The sequence below is a fragment of the Emydura macquarii genome, unplaced genomic scaffold, assembly GCF_026122565.2.
Source record: "Emydura macquarii macquarii isolate MOO-44397 ecotype Brisbane River unplaced genomic scaffold, CSIRO-AGI_Emac_v2 contig_1119, whole genome shotgun sequence".
Classification (NCBI taxonomy): domain Eukaryota; kingdom Metazoa; phylum Chordata; order Testudines; family Chelidae; genus Emydura; species Emydura macquarii.
In genome coordinates, this window is record NW_027131256.1 from 12,911,295 (window position 1) to 12,927,956 (window position 16,662).

Sequence of the window (16,662 nt, forward strand, 5' to 3'; positions counted from 1 at the left end):
AAGCTAATGCTCAGCTGCATGGGCCTATTTTGGATCAGTATTCCACTGCACTGCCCCCTCCCTAGTGGAGCACGTGCCCCTCCTAGGCTCAGCTTCTAGAGCAGGGGTTCTCAAAGTGGGGGTCCTGAGATTATTATGGGGGTGACGGGTGTCACAAGCAGTCAGTCCTCACGCATACCGATAGGGGTGGCATGGCATGGGGCAGGTCATCCCTTTTGGGGGCGGGGGGTCGTCACAGCTAGAAATATTTGCAAAGGGGTGGGGGTCCCAGCAAAAAAAAAAAGTGTGAGAACCCCCGTTCTACAATACTCCTCCTCCCCTCCCCCCTTTGAGCACGCGCCCCCCGTTAGGTCCTAAAGTCCCCCCTCCTCCTCGCCTCGCAGCACGCGCCGCTCTAGGGCTCAGGTTCTAAAGTCTCCCGCCTCTCCCTCTCGCAACGCGCGCGCCCCTTCTCCTGGGCTCAGGTTCTAAAGCCCCCTCCTTGCAGCACGCGACCCTAAATCCCGGGTCCAAGAGCGCGCGGCGCCGCACTCTAGTCCCGCCGCAACTGCGTGCAGCAGCAGCAGCACCAGCAGCAGCTTATGAATGAACCACCTGAGCTGGGCTGGACGGCGACACTGGCGCGCGGGGGGGAGGAGACTAGAGCGAGAATGAGCGAACGGGGGGGGGGCGTGTCCCTTCCCCCCTCCCAGGGGCGTGTCCTGGGCTGGCCCCGCCCCCGCCTCCCCGCCGCTCTGTCTCGGGGACTCAGTGCTGGACCTGGAGCGCCGCTAGGCTGCCAGAGGGAAGTAGCCGCGCGCTCCTGTGCTGCTGAGCTGCGCGCGGACCCTGCCCGCCTGGAAAGTTACCGAGCCGCCCGTGCGGGGAAGGCAGGAGACAAGAGCGGGGAAGCCGCCGCCGCTACCAGCCCGGGAGGAGCAGAGCCCCGCGTGCTTCCTGCTCCCCGACCCCTCGCTGCCGTGCGCCCCGCGGCCGGGCGGGATGATGGAGACTCCGGCTGCCGCTGCCTGCGCCCGCCGCCCGCTGCTGCTGCTGTTGCCACTCGCTGCCCTCTGCCTGCGGCCAGGTGAGCGGGGCGCGCTGGGGCCGAGGCGGGCCGGCAGCTGTCACCCGCCCGGCTCTCGCCGGGGGCCGCTGCTTTTTACCGCGCGGAACTTTGCGGAGCAGGAAGAGCTGGGGTGGGGGGGGGGAGGGAGCTGAGCTGCAGCTTCCAGCCAGCCACCCTCGCCTCTGCGGGTGGCTCTGTCCCGCTGCCTCTTCCTCTTCTCCACCCGCCCAACCCCCCCCCCTGCACCGGCCGTGGGGTGCTTCCTTCTCCCGGCTCGTGGTGGAGGGTAGGGGCAGAGCGGCTGTGCGTGAAGGTGTCGGTGTTTCTCCTGCTTCAAAGGGGCGGGGAGGGGGCGAGCGCTGGCTCCGGCTCCTGTGGGTGTTGGGCGGGGTGGGGTGTCTGCCCCCCTTCCCCCGATGTCTGCTTTTGGAAAGGGCTGTTCCTCAACCCCTTTCCGCCCCCCCCCCCCATACGTGGGGCCGAAACCTTCCTCGCCCCCCCCCTGCGGGTGTCACGTCGGGGGGGGGGGGGGGTCTCCGAAATCGGCGGCGAGCGCTGCACACCTGCTTCTTCGCGGGGCCCGCCAAGGATCGGGCCCCGCTTCCCCCCCCCCCCCGGCACTATGTGGATGATGGGCTGGGTGGTGCGCACACACATGCGACCTGCGCTCTCTGGCCGCCGCCTGCCTCCCCGAGACTGAGCCGGAACCCCAGACTCCGGGAGAGAAGGGAGGCGGTTATGGGGGTGTGGGGCTTCTGTCGCCCTGGCAAAAGTTGCTTTTCTGGTTGCGCCACAGCTAGCGGCAGGAGGTGACCTCACCTGCAGTCAGCAGGAAGGCTAAAGAGAGCAGAGTCAACGGGGACGAGCCTGGTTCGTGGTGCGGGGGGGGAGGTTGGTTTCCTTCTCTCCAGCCCACTACGTCCTCCTAAAAGTGCGAGAAATGCCCCCGAATGGGGGAAGAATGCAAAACACAAACATGCTTTTGGCTGTAGCCTGTTCAGCTTTCTGTTTTCATTGCACGTCTGAGCGACTGCCTTAAACTTTCCCACAGCTGTATCTCCCCCTTAAAAGCACCTTGTCATTGCGGCGGCTTCCTCTTTTTGTCTACAAACGGCTGGATTGCTGCGGTCTCTCTGGGCTTTTCCCTCGCGCTGGTACCGGAGTGAGACGAATCCTTCTAGGGAGTGGTTTCTCCTGTGAAATTCCCCTTAAATTGTCCCTACACTGCGTCTGACACTTATTTTTACATGGACTAAATTCATTCCTCCAGCGTTGTATTGGTACTAGAATATGCGACTCTGAACGCAAGCCAGTGATTAGTAATATCACCATCAACATATATGCCACTAATAGATAATCTGCTTTTGCTGTGCGATGGCTTCTCTTTAAACGTTGCCGGCTTGAAATAGATAGAGAAACAAGGGACGCGATTATACGTGGGAATGCATTGTATGCGGTCTGTTCTTTGCGTCTCTTTTTCAAAGGCGTGATCGAAAACCAGGGGAGTAGTCAGGTGTCACAGTCCTCCTGATCTAAACTTCCATGGTAGCTAAATACTTTGATCGGACTCTGGCAAAGCACACGACTGTGTGAATGAGGTTGAGAGATTGCCACACTAGACAAAGTCCGGGCATTTCTCTTGGGTAGTTTTTAACACGTGTTTGGTTAGAGTGAGATGACAAATCAGTTTCATGTGTGTAGTTTCCCCCTCCCCGAGCTTTTATAGGCATTAGGGAAGTGGGAACACATGGGACATATTAACATTCTCTTTAACTGTCTTGGCTGTGAGATGTTTATATTCTTTTTGTCAATATTGAATGTGAAAACCGAAGTCCAAAGAAAAGCTGAAAAGTGTGTGTTCTGCATTCAAGGTAGAAAGTGTCTCTCATTATTCTTGTAGAAAGAGCGTCAGCCTGTGGTGACATCTTGTATTGCTTTGAGAAACAGCCTTTCTGTTGTGTGCTAGCATTTCCAAGAGTCAAGAGGGTGGGGAAGTGTTGCAGTGGAGTCACTATGTTTTTCAGCAATAGGCGCTACCTTTTTGTTTGCGCTCCAGTTACCTGTTTATGCCTAATATTCTATATAGGAAAGGGAAGATAAGAATACACTTCAGGAGAATATTATTTCTCTTGTGTAATTTTCATATTGTTTACTATGAATTTCCTAAGGAAACAAGTAGCTAAACAGATGCAATAATATAATTGTGGTAGAAGCTGGGTTTTAAATGAGTGTAGCAAACTATCCTGAGAAAATAAAACATTGAACCATGTTGCAGTTTTTTGCCTCTAGCAAATTATTAAACACAGTAGTTAATGATTGTCAGACTTTCTGTAGCAATGGTATTAAGTTTACATAGAAACCATTACTTTAGGACAGAGAGACACTTTCCAGGCATGATTGAGAGTGATGCTCTCACTTCGTTGTGTGCTTTCTTGGAGAGTAGGTTAAAACTCTCCGAAAGGGACGCCAGCAGGTGTTTTGTCCCTAAAGTTGAGGTGCCTCATAGCATATTGGGAAAACTTTGAATTCTGAATGGTCTTATTTTATTTTTAAAGTACATCACGCAATCCAGCAAGAATTATTTTTTTTAATATTGCCCTAATATTTTGTGCTATTCTTATTCTCTCTTCTACTGTCTCACAGCATCAGTTAACCTTCAAATACTGTACCTGCAGAATGATACTGACACTGGTAATGCTGGTATACAAACAGATGTAACATGACCAAATGGTATCTAACAGGTGGAAGTTTTTATCCACTCTAGTTTTCTGTGATCTCCTGTCTCCCCTCTCCCTCCAAAAAAGTTCATTTAAAACACAAGCAGACACAAGAGGGTTTGTGATTGGGGGGAGATAGGAAAAAGCTTAGTTCCCCTTCTTTCAGGATCAAAATGGAGGGGAAGATAAACTAGAAATTAAGTAGATTTAGTAGTATTTTTCAAACAATAACTTGGTTTGAACACTAACAAATTTTTATAGCTGTAAAATTGATTTGCCATTGTTGCTAGCATTTTGGTTTCTCTATTTGTTATCCACAACCACTTTGTATTGTTTTTTTATTCCCATCAATAAATTACTCTGCACAGTTCAGTTATTGTGTACTGCACTATCAACGTAATCTGACTCTTCAGAGCTCCTAACTCAAGTTGACACATGCAATACTATAAATATGCAGATGTGTAAGATAGAAAACCTTATCTGGTATATGTGGTGTTTATAAGCCTTCCATGAATATTTAAATGTAATGCTTTATCAGTATTTATCAGTATTTAAACTTCACTCTTTATGGAATAAACTGTGTGATGGGACAGACTGCTTCCTTCTTACTATTCTCTCATAATTTAAATTGATATTTCTGCTTGGTCCTGTCTGATGTTTGTTACAGTAAGTCTTCTAATGCTAAATTTCATTTCTGTGTGGTAATTTAAAGAAAATACTGATTTTAAAAGTGAAATAGGTACCATCATAGCTCTGAAATCATTTCATTCTTCACAATTCCTTCCTCCCTGCCCCCTTTCCCCCAGCAGACAATAATATGTTTCTTAGATAAGGCTGGATTCTATAGAAACTATGGTCTATTAACAAAATGTTTGGTATTACTACATTATCTGAGTTTCTACTCATGACTATTCCAAAATTCATTTATAATCTTATTCTGCTACGTCTTTCCCTTTTCTTTTACTAGACCAGTCAGAACTTAATATTTTAAGACTGAAGTCACAAACCCCCAGTGGCGTGTAGATTTATTTTTATGCACTATGGTTTTTTGGCTGAATACAAGCATGTAATAGAGTTACCTAACTAGCTCATTAAAAATTAGCAGGCACTCATTCAATTTGGGAACTGTTTGCCTGGTATAAAAACTCATAATTATTTTTATGCTTTGGAATAACAAGAGCAAGAGCTCTTGATGAAAAGCTTGGGAGGCTCATCTCCTTTTAGAAGAATTGGCAGTAACTTTGGGGATTCTCCTTTTGAGGCTTTTTGTTTGACAAGATAGGAGATGACAATAGAAATAGCTTGTGTAGTCAGAGTAAATCTATGAACTTTGTGATTGAGGGGAAAGCAAAGTATCCCTTTCAGTTGTACACTGCATTCTGAACCCAACGGTTGCTTTTGTTCTATTGGAGAAAAACTATATTATAATAACAAATGTGTTCATGGCACATCATAGCTACTTGCAGAATGCATCATTTCCCTCCAAAAACCCTAAAAAGTAGCAGCTTTTATTTTCTAACACCTCTTATTCCCTTCATCCAAAAGTCTTCCCATACATTTAAACTTAGGCCGAAGTAATACCAAGATAAACCAGTTTATGACTTATGTTGAGAGTATTAATTGGCTTATCTCATCCTAAAACTTAGGAGAAACCTCTGAACATGATGATATATATGAAAGGAAAAACACGGAAATATTAAGTGCCTTACATAGGTTAAAGTGTTTCAAGAGTTATTTATACCCTCTCCATTTTATAATGAAGATGAAACATTTTCAAAAACAGTGTCTTAATATGGTTTGAATTGTTGTTGTAGCTGTATTAGATGCTACCATGTTGCCGGATCTAGTTACAGTACAGAAGTACCCAACATCATTAAAATAAAGCTTGTTCTTGTAGTGTAGACAGCACTGAAAAAGGTATTTTAATTTTGCTCACCGATCATAATAGTGCACAATCTAGGAACAATGTTGATGGGACTTGCTTGCAGTTTAACATTACCAGACTCAACAGTGTTAATTGTGTCAGCAGCTATAATGTTGACTGGATTCTTAACATACTAGCCTTTTTGCATATGTGGGATCTTACATCTTTTAAAAGTTTTATAAGCCATATTACAGCTATTTTATTATATGGTTAGCCCTGTCTATAGTGGGATTTGAAAGATACCAACATAGTGTCTAAAAACATGTTTTGAAACTGTTCAGCCCTGCTCAAGAATCTTCATCAGTGGGGTTAACACATGGGTTTTTTGTGGTCGTAGAACTAGTTGTAGTATATATGTAAATCACAAGTCCAATCCTGTGAGAGAACTGAGCACCTCTAGTGAGTTGCCAAGCGTCCTCAACTTTCTTTGATGTGAATTAAAAAACCCCACTGCTTGTATATAACCATAATCAATTGAAAGCTTTTTCAAAAATTGCAAGTACTATAGATTGTGATTAGAACTACTTGAGATTTGACTAAGACCTGATTTCCTTCTCCCCTCCCTTCCCCATCTCCCTACTGGAAGCTGAGCACCAGTGTCTCTTATTAATGCCAAGTGAATTCTTAGGTACTTAGCACCTTCTGAAGGTCAGGCTTTAACTTTTAAAATATTCTAACTTGTCATACTATTTTTATTTTAAAATATGTATTTTAAAGGGTAAGATTTTGCTGAAATGCATAGTATGAACTTGTAAACTTACTTTAGTTTGATGCTTCCCTGAGACAAAGGGATGGTAGTAAACTGGATATCCTGAAAATATATTATTATTATTATTAGCAGCACATCTACCAAAAACCAGATAATAATGAATGTTAGTTTCACAGAGGTTGGCTTAATCCCTACTCAACTCTACCTTGATTGGATGTTAATCTAGTACTCTGATGTGGTGGTTCTTTGAGGAACATCTGCCCAGTTTGAGATTAAATTGCTATTCTTATCATACATATAAGTCTCCAGAACAGCACATCAGTATCTGTTTATTAAAACAAGTCCCACATCTGGTTCAGCTGGTATTTCCTTCACAGATAAGAAGTAAAGGAAATGATAAATCGGTGAAGAGACTGGTGGAGCTTCAGGGTATGGTTTGGAGGTTATCATAGTTTAGAACAGTTCTGTAATGTTTGGTTAAAAAGCATTTTGAAAGGTCTTCAGTAGATCTAGCTAAAGGAATAGTAAGCTGCCCCCATGGTAGCAAGCAAAAATGTGTATTTTGCTTGCTTCATTTCATTGAACAGTCAATTATTTCTAAAAATTGCTGATGCAATCTCTGTATCCATGTCAACTGTTTTCATTTAGTTTGTTCATATTATATACAGTAAATATTTTTGCACAAGGAAAACCTTTAAGTACAAATGTTTGTAAACTGATTTATTTTCATTCAATTTGTGGTTTTTGCTAGCAATACTAAATAAGGATGTTACTTAAGTTTGGTCCTACCTATGAAAAGCACTAAAATATGTACTTAAGTCCCTATGACTTGAAAATGTTCCTGAATATGGACCCTTTCCTATATATTGAATCTTTCCAGAATACAGAATGTTTCCTGAATCAGGTCTTTACAGAATAATCACAGAAATTCTAGAGTGCATCAAGGGTTCAGAATATCTGCTGCGTCCACTATTGTCAGAAGATGCTGTGGGTGCTAATCACCTCTAACAATGAGCCCTGACTATCTTAAATAGAAAGTTGCATAAAATACTGTATTTACAGTGGTTCTACAACAGCATGATTTTTAAACATGAGATTTTGCAAACTAATTCAATAGAGGGAGCTCCACTACCTTATTGTTAAAAGCAGCATATTTGTGTTTGTATTTCTGCACCAAACCACTGGTTTCCATGTGAAAATTACATTAAGCTTCCACTTTTTTTTTGTAGAGTGAAAAGCTTAATGGGAGCGTTTCATGCTTCAAGATATTGCTTTGGAAAGCTAGCAGTATTGGTAGGCATCAACAGTGTGCCTGGTGCTGTACAAGACACAGAGGAAGAAGATAATCTGCCTGTCAAGGAGTCTACCGATTCAGTCTAAACAGAGATAAATGCAATGCTCTGAGAAACTCAGAGAATGGTTCTGTTTTACAGTATGACTTTTTTTTTTTTTAAATGGGTAGGAGATGGCCTTTTCTACTGAATTGGATCTTCCTGACTGGGCTTTATGGATGAAAGGAGTTCTAAGGAGGGATTTGATTGAAGAAAGCATGGTTACCTTATACACTAGAATGGAGATGGAATACCAGGTGTAGGGTGTTGCAAGAAGTAAGGTACAAAGAGTATAGCGGTCGAAGGATAACATGGTAGTGATTACATAGGGTTTTTTGTTGGGGCAAGAAGAATTTAGAAATAAGCTTTTGTTTATTACCTTGTTTTGTCAAACAATGTTATTAGTACTTTAAAAAAGCAATTTTGCAGTTACTACTTTTAGATTAGAAAGGGAAATTAAAATAGATATGCTACTGAGAATCCCTCTTCTGTTTGCTAGGTTATTGCAAAACAATAGTCGAGTTTTGGCTATAGTAGTAAGATCTTCCTGTTTAATTTGAAAATAGATATTTATTCAAGAGAGTTGTAGTAAATACATGAAACAGGTAACTGCCCTGCAAATCTAAATATCAGAACTAAGAAGAATTTCTGTGTCAGAGATTCTTATAGTGCCCATTACCTATCTTTGGGCTAACTATGGAGACTGGTTAGGGATCACCCTTCTTTGATAAAATTTTCTTTTAAATCAGGGTGTCTTCTTAAATTGTGCACTTGGAGTAAATTCAGTAGTGAATTCAATGTTTTTCTGTTTCCAAGAATAGCATGCTATCAGTGAATGCTGGCCAGTGTCACTTCTCAAGTTAATCAATAACAATTTGCTGGTTTTTTAAAATCTGTTTTCAATTGAACAAAAAAGAAAGTGACTAAGTTTTTAAATTATTATAACTTCCTGTAGCCTATAGATAACTGGAGTTAAACCATTTTTCATTTATATTACCATTTTATATTAAATACTTATTCCTTTCCGTGTAATATCTTGGAATGCTTTGTTTAGTAAGGATTAGATGGCTTTTGTTTAATTGATTTTTATATGCATAAAGATGGGGAAATGTAAAGCACTACTGCTTCCAAGATTATAGAATTATAAAGCTGGAAATATTTCAGGGTGGAGTTTTAAAATTCCATCTATCCAACCAGCAGGATTTATTATTTTCCAGGAACTCTTGCAGGGCAGGTTGAATTTTAAGGCTCCAGGACTGCATGAAGCTCGAGATTTTAGAGGAATGAAAAAGGTAGTGCAGGTCAGCCTAGTAAAAACTAACAATTAGGTAACACTTCATATTAGAAAAATCATTTGGAATTTGTTTTTTGTGAAAAGCAGATGTCCCTATCCTGATATCAGAGGATCCAAATCAAGGTCAAAACATTGGATAGGTGACTAGGAGCACTGTAGGGATGGATGGTGGGTTGCCTCTGCCCCATCTTTTGCCTCTGCCCTCCCTCCCGCACATTTGGTTTTGGTTGATTGTCCTGGTAGGATAGAGTACTAGGTGGATCATTGTTCTGTTTCTGTATGGCACTTTTTTTTTTTTTTTTTTTAAACTTTATTCCCAATGAACAAAATGCCTTGCAGCCTCAGAAAGCTTTTTGCAGGCTTTCATGGTAGCCAGAAACAGCACAGTTTTTTTTTTCTTTGCCTTTCTAGGCTCTATATCACTTATTCCGAATGAAGACAGCATTTGCTATTGGTAAATTCTAATTGATTTTGAGACTAGAGATAATCTTAATGGCCTTTGCCTATGGGTGTACATTCTGTGTGTCATTTTATAATTGGAGAAAATGCACTGACTATTTAGGGCAGCTTTTTTACGATTCAATCCGTGAGGTGGATCCCAAATAAGCAACTTAGTTTAAATCCTTGGATTCCTCTGTCTTAATACTGAATGCCAATTTTTAAGTTGAGTAATTGATGCATACATATAGGAAGAAAAGTGATCAGATAAAATAACTTTTATCTACTAATGTTTAAAGTTCAACTTAATTTGAATACAATATTCTGAGAGTTGCTTCCCCATTCCTAAATGGGAGATCTCATTCTGTCCCTGCTAACAGTGTCCCACTTCTTTGGTGAAGACAAAAGGACAGGCAGGCTGGAAGAGAGAATGAAAAACATTTGCCACTCCCAGGTGATATCTTGCAAAGCAAACAAGAAGAATAATCTGTCCAATTTGTGTATAATACGGAGGTCTTTTTTCCTTTTGACTGAAACGTTCAGTTCACAAACTATTGCATAATTGTTTTAAATCTTAGACTTTGTTTGTAGAAGGGGTGATACAGTGACTCTCATAATATTGACTCATATGACAGTACCAGTTTGTACTAGCTAGCCATATTCCGAACCACAACGTTATTGCACAAATAATAAAAGAAATTTTTTTGGAATATATAGTTTGCTCTGCTGGTACTATTTTACAATTTAAATTTACACTGTTATCTAAGCAAAGAACGTGCATTAACTTATTATTTGAACACTAAATTGGCAAAAATACATTCTTCCATTACTGCTATGTTGGTTACCTAACACATACTAATGTTTTTAAAATATATATATATATATAGGTTGCCTCTCTCTCTCTCTTTTTTTTTTTTTTTTTTTTTTTTAAATTGGCTTAATATTAAATAGAATTTACTTACCAAGTTGTCGTAATAGCCGCTGTAAGAGGGCCATTATTTTCTTTAGAGTAACTGCTAGCTGATTTATCTTAACTTCACTCTGCTGGTACCCTTGAACAACAGAAAATGACAGTCCTTGCTTACCTGTAGATATCTAGTCCCCAGTCATACAACATATTCCTTACTGTCAGATTCCATGCCTGCGGAGAACTGCTTTGACTTAACGGGAGCTTCTGTGAGTGCAGCATTGACGATTAGGCAACAAAGTAAAATTTTCATTGTTTATATAGATAACTTTAAACATGAGATCCCTCTGTGTCACCTTCAATGCTAAGTACATGCTTAAGAATCCTACGATTATTTAAAATTTTAGTTCAGTTAGGGAAAGGAGAACCAAACTTCAAAAACCTTTTGAGAAAAGGAAAATAGTGAATCCATCACATGTTTTTATACATTCTAAATAGTATGTATCTGCCCATGACAGTACTGTAAGTCCTCTGGGCTCTGCAGCCATAGAGAGGACTATGGAAGGAAGTTTCCCATCTGTAGTGTCCATGGAATGCTGCATTTTGGCCACTGCACCCTTTCCAGGGGGAGAATTTGTGATTTTCCGGGGTTTTCTTGCTTTACAGCAAGAAGGGACTGTTGGAGGGCCTTTTTGAGCAGCGTACTTTCTTCTCTGGAAGCTTCCAAAAGGTGATTTCTGGGCATTGTTCTTCTTCCCCAAGGGTGCTGTCACATGAAGTACTGCAGTGGTCATCTTGTCACCCTTTCTGTGTGTGTACATGAGGATGCTAAGTTTATAAGCATGGGGTGTAGTATAGTCAGTATGCTGCTGATACACAGCTTTCTGTTTCCATTACATCAGACCTGGCTCTTGCAATAGAAAGAATAACCCAGAGCAACTCCTCCCCGTCCCCTTTTTTAATGAATGAATGAGTTGGCAGAGGCTTAATTCAATGAGAACTGAAGTGATGGTTGGTTGGCTGGTTGGTATTCTGGGGTGTTATCAAGGGTGATATCTGCACCTCTAGTAGATGAAGTGCATCTATCCTTTGCAACTCAGCTTCCCAATCTTGTTTTGTAAGATTCAGGGCTGCTTTGAAGATGAGACTTTAAATGTAGCCAAGAAGGCTGGGTTTTAATCTGTGTCTGGTTAGAAGTGATTCTTGCTACCATCATATGTACCGTTGACTGTTAACACTATACTGTTGTAATGTGCTTTGAATGGGGTTGCACATTAAGACCACATACAAGGTTAAGTTTGTGCAAGAATGTGGTCACCTGGTTATTGAGCAGTTACAAAAGAGCAGATAACACCAATACTACTGCTGCTATGTTGGCTGTTGATGAGTTTGAGTGAAATTTAAAGTATTTATTTTATCTTATGAAGCCCTAAATAGTTTGGGGTTGATCACCTGAATGGTTGCCTCTCATCCTGTGAGACACTGTCAGTTGTGAACAGCGGAGATGCTCAAACTGGAGATTCCTTGATTTAGATGAAAGGGGGCAGAGGGCTCCTGGTCTCTAGAATTCTGTTGCCTCCTTGATCTGCATTTGTTAAACTTCAGGACATGCCATGCAACCCAATTTTTCTCACAGACATTGAGGGTTGTAGGGGATTCTTCAGATGAGGGCCTGGCATTTGAAGGAGAATTTGGAGTATGTTTTGTGATGTGGGTAGATTGCCTTCTGTCTATTAATTGGAAAACTTCTAAATGGAAACTTGAAGAATCAAGACTATTGCATTGAAAAGATCAGATTTTCTCATTGTTAAATTTTTGGAGGTGCTTAAAACTCTGGATAAACATGAGATAAAATGAAAAAAAACAAACAAAAAAACCCCCCCATAATACTTTACACACATTTAATCCTCTTCTGACCTTTGTGAAGTAGGCATCATCCATTTCACAGAGGAGGAAACTATGAAGCACAAGAAGGTTAAGTGATTTGTTGAAAGTTGCACAGCATGTCACTTGCAGAAATGGGACTAGAACCCATGTCTTCCAACTCCCAATAAAACACTCTAACTCAGCAGCAGTGCTGCTCCCAAATGAGTTCTCCAATGTCCTAACAAAATGGCGGATTTGAAGATGTCTGAATTCATTTACTCCCTTCTCCCAGAGAAAACTGGTGACTAGATATTGTTTGAAGGGAGAGGGAGGAGTAAAAGGCTATGTCTATCGCTGAAGTAACAGTAGCATATATTGTAGCCCTGTGTAGGAGTGTTGGCTCCGTGGGAGGCCACAGCGGCTTCCTACAGACAGGGAATAGCTCGCACTTGGCAAGTGAGTAGTCTGAATAGTCCACCCTTAGGCAGGGTGAGTAACAGTTACTCGCTCAGGCCCTCAGTCAGGTTGAGCACACAAAGGGTCAGTTGCTCCAACCCCTAGGCAGGGGTGAGCAGAGGCAGGTCGCTCAGGCCCTCGGGCAGGGCGAGCGAACAGGAATCTGTTGCTCCAACCCCTAGGCAGGGTGAGCAGAGGCGGATCGCTCAGGCCCTCAGGCAGGGCGAGCGAACAGGAGTCTGTTGCTCCAACCCCTAGGCAGGGTGAGCAGAGGCGGCAACGGCTTCAGGCGGGGTCAGGAGAGCAATTCTCCTGGGGTGGCTAGGGAAAAGGGGAAGGGGAGGGGGACGCAGGCCCACCCGTCTCCACTGCGTCCCAGCCCAGGGCCCTAGCAGTGGCAGAAGCGGCTGCCACTGTGTCGGCGGGGCTCCCGCTGCAACACACAGACTACCACACGGCTTCAGCCACAGGCCGTGGCTGTCCCTGGGCTACTTCCTCCCCACTGATCCCAGTACCTGCCTCCTCCGTGCCGCGAGAATAGTCCACCTGGGGCAGCACCGTCAGTCCTTCCTGATCGACCGGGGGTAAGGCAGGAAGCTCCTCTTCAGGGGGCAGCTCCTCCAGGTCGATATATGTTGGGAGCGGCTCAGCCTCGGGCAACTCCTCCAAGTCCAGCCCTGCTGCAGGGAGGGGCTCGGCGGCCGGCAGCTCCTCCAAATCCGGCCCGGCCTCCGGGGGTGCCTGCCACTCGGGCTGGTCTGGGGTTTCGGCCCAGTCTGGCAGTTTTCGAGCACAGTCCCTGGCTCGGGGTAACTCGGCCCAGTTGTCCTGGCCGGGTTGCCTAGTCCAGCTTTTCGAGGGCCCTATCCAATCCCCGGGCCCAGGTGGGGCCGGGGTTCGTCGTCGGCGGCTAGGCTCTAGCCTAGGCCTCAGCTGGCGGGGCAGCACATCTGCCTCTGGCAACAGTCTGGGCCCTACTGAGCTCAGGGGCCAGGCTTTTGTACTTCCCCTTCCTGTTGGGGCTCCGCCCTGCGGCTGCCAATTGGCCTGGCTGGATGGTCCTATCGTGGCCCGGGTTCCTTGTTGCCGGGCAGATTCCGGGGCAGGGCGAGTTGAGCCAATCAGAGCGCTGGGGTCCTTCCGCAGGCTCTGGCTCCGTGGGAGGCCACAGCGGCTTCCTACACCCTGTTATTTGGAGGCTGGGCCCAGAGTCAATCCCGTTTCCCATCAATGGCTGTTGAGAGATAGAAAACTCGAATCAAGACTGACAGGGGTGTGGTTGTGGGAGAAAGCTAATTTGACAAGTTGTCTTTCCTTCTGGCAGATTAGAAACTTCCAACCATGAAGCTGGGGTGAGGATTGAGATTTTCTCAAGAGACATAAGCATCTCCTGACTATATTTGAACAGTCTGAATTGCAAACTGCAGTATTTAGTAACTAAAAATAATCAGGCTTCTCATTTCATCAGACTTGTTAGAATATAGAATGGAACATTCCTGGTATAGAATGAGAAACAGCCAACAGAGAATTCTTCAGGGCCCAGTGTAACTAAAAAAACTTGCAACCTTTCAAGCCATGCAAATTATAAAGGGCTAAGTGTGCTTCTTCTGCATCAAATGTACCTGTCTCTGCTAGTTGCCATTGGTGGCAGACTGTCTGAAAAGCCACTGTACTTGGCCCAGTGCAGCTTGTAGTTGCAGATAGTTTTGCTGCATTGCGTCCTAGTCTTTGTGTGCTCTTCTGCCCCCAGGGATTATCCATATTATCCCAGCTAGCGTGGTAGCTAACTTCAAAACATGTATTACCAAACACAAGCATTTAAAAATGGGTTGGGTCCCCCAAAATCATGAGACCTTGCAAAGAATTGCAGGTTCTTTTTATTTGTTTTATTTGATTTTTGAGCATTTACGGTACACTTGGATCAAATTTTCAATCACAACCATAAGAAGGGCAAAAATATATTTTAAATGAAAGCTGAAATTTTCACCTGATCACTTGACTAATTCTGCTTCTTTTAAAATCAATGGAAAGTTAAACTAGTACTGAGTTCTCTTGAAAATCCAAATCTGAAGTTATGTTGACAACACAAATGAAGGTGAGACTGCAGCCTGGGTACAGATACCTGCACTATCTTCACTCTAGCCTAGCACAAGTAACAATAGCAATGGTGACATGGCGGCATGGGAGTAGCAAACCAAGTGTGTCCCCAAAATCCCTGGCAGACTTGTACAGGGGCAGGTAGCTCACACTGCCATTTCCTCATTACCACTGTTACCCACATGAGCTAGATTGCAATGAGTGCATGTATGCCTACCGGTACTACAGTCACAACTTTATTCATACCCTTAGTCTCTCTTCTGGATGTTCATTGGCTGAACTCATTTTCATACAATTCATCAGAAGAACCACACAGCCAAGTTTGTTTCAGCATTTCCATTATAAACCTCTGCTTGTCAACCATTGACAGCGTGTTTAAAAAGAAAATAATAAAAGGTGCAAGCTAACAAATCATGGGGCAAATTCTTTTCTTACTTATCTCTTTGACCCTCATTTGCCCAAGGTCTCAATTCAGTACTTTTTTGAAACCCAAACTGTCGCATTTGAGATTTGTTTTCAGATATGTTTCACGGGTTTTTTCTTTCTGGTGTTCTGTATAATGCAGAACAGCTTCAGTTTAAATGAGAAGGGCAACATTCTGTTCTTAGAGTCACAACTTGAATACCTGTTCTTCACTTTGAGAACTGTAATTTTTGGCAAAGACTTAAGAGAACTATTAGTGCATAATATACATTTAAGGTACATTCTAGTATTTAAAAGCATATCTAATACTGCTTAGCTCAATTTATCCAAATATCTTTTGTGTGATGATTGGTGGGTGGAAGACATTTAAAACATTTGGTTAAATGGAGGTTTGGAAATTTGGAGGAGTTGAAGGGGTTACTAAAGGCTGCACTCTGGATTCTTCAAAGCCCGAAACATATTGAAATGGGCAGCAGCTTGCTTTGTAGGCCCTTTTTATTCCAGTCATTCTCTAAAACTAGCCAGTCTACAAAGTTGGCTGGTATCCACTTTACTGTGCTCTGGAAACTTGGAATTGCAGCCACCCTGACTGGATTTGACCCCTTAGGACACAAAGCTTTGATTAATTGTGGCTAAAGATTAGGTATGCATTCTCTTCTTCCAAATCCACACCATGTATCTGTGACATTCATGTAATTTAAATGAGACAGATACTTAAAACCATTGCTGCTCACTCAGATTATGCAAACTATGCACTCACTGGGAAATCTCTACATATTGAAATGTGCTGCTGCTATGTAGAATTGTTGGACAGTGGAAAGGAGGCAAGATTAAGGAAGGAAGTGTAGGTATCTCAAAGTACAATTTACAGTAGCATAACTACCTAGAGTAATTCTTTGACAGTATAAGGGACAAAAGTGCTCTTCCCTTGCGTGTGCAGTGTATCTGTTTTTTGTTCTGAATCCCCTAAGACTGGGGGAGGGAGGGAAAAATCCTGCTTTGTTACACTTGTGCATTTGAGGTAAGAATTTAGCCAAATGTCTCTTCTAGAAGTATGACAAAACCTAAGAAATGCGCACACAAGAAAAGATACCATTTTAAGACCCTGAAATAGTTTATGGTGCACATGCAGATAATTTTCTTTACATCAACCTTGTAAAATTATCAAGAAAATTTACAAGCACTGACAAAAATCCCCCAGTTCACCCTTTCCATTACTGTAGCACATAAGATCCCTGGTCATGAATGAGGACAAACACAGAACAAAGAGTTCTTACCTAAAAGGGCTCACAATTTAAGCATAAGACAAGAGACAGCAGATGAATACAGATAGATGGGGGAGTACAAAGAAACAATGTGACAGTAGTGGTGAGTCACCATGATAGGTGGTAAGAAGGGTTAGGCTGCTGGTGCACTGAGATCAAGGTTTTTTTTGTTTTTTTGTTTTTTTCC

At 43.0% G+C, this 16,662-nt stretch overlaps 1 protein-coding gene and 1 long non-coding RNA gene across 4 annotated transcripts in view; one reads left to right on the forward strand and one right to left on the reverse strand.

The window, feature by feature from the left end:
- Positions 1-465: 465 nt before the first annotated feature.
- The window catches only part of ALCAM (activated leukocyte cell adhesion molecule), a 150,947-nt gene continuing 134,750 nt past the window's right edge, over positions 466-16,662 (forward strand). For 2 of the 3 annotated variants that reach the window (XM_067546185.1, XM_067546187.1), the window contains exon 1: positions 2,580-2,919. In XM_067546185.1, coding sequence (XP_067402286.1) covers positions 2,796-2,919 — 124 coding nt within the window. In that variant the 5' untranslated portion in view covers positions 2,580-2,795. Of the gene's footprint in view, positions 1,067-2,579; positions 2,920-16,662 lie in introns of those variants that run through there. The other variant, XM_067546186.1, reaches the window with a different exon arrangement.
- Positions 1,725-2,591, reverse strand: LOC137151775 (uncharacterized). Its single transcript, XR_010919354.1, has 2 exons — positions 2,123-2,591; positions 1,725-1,973 (listed from the first exon to the last, which is right to left on the reverse strand). It is a non-coding gene; the product is annotated as an uncharacterized lncRNA (long non-coding RNA).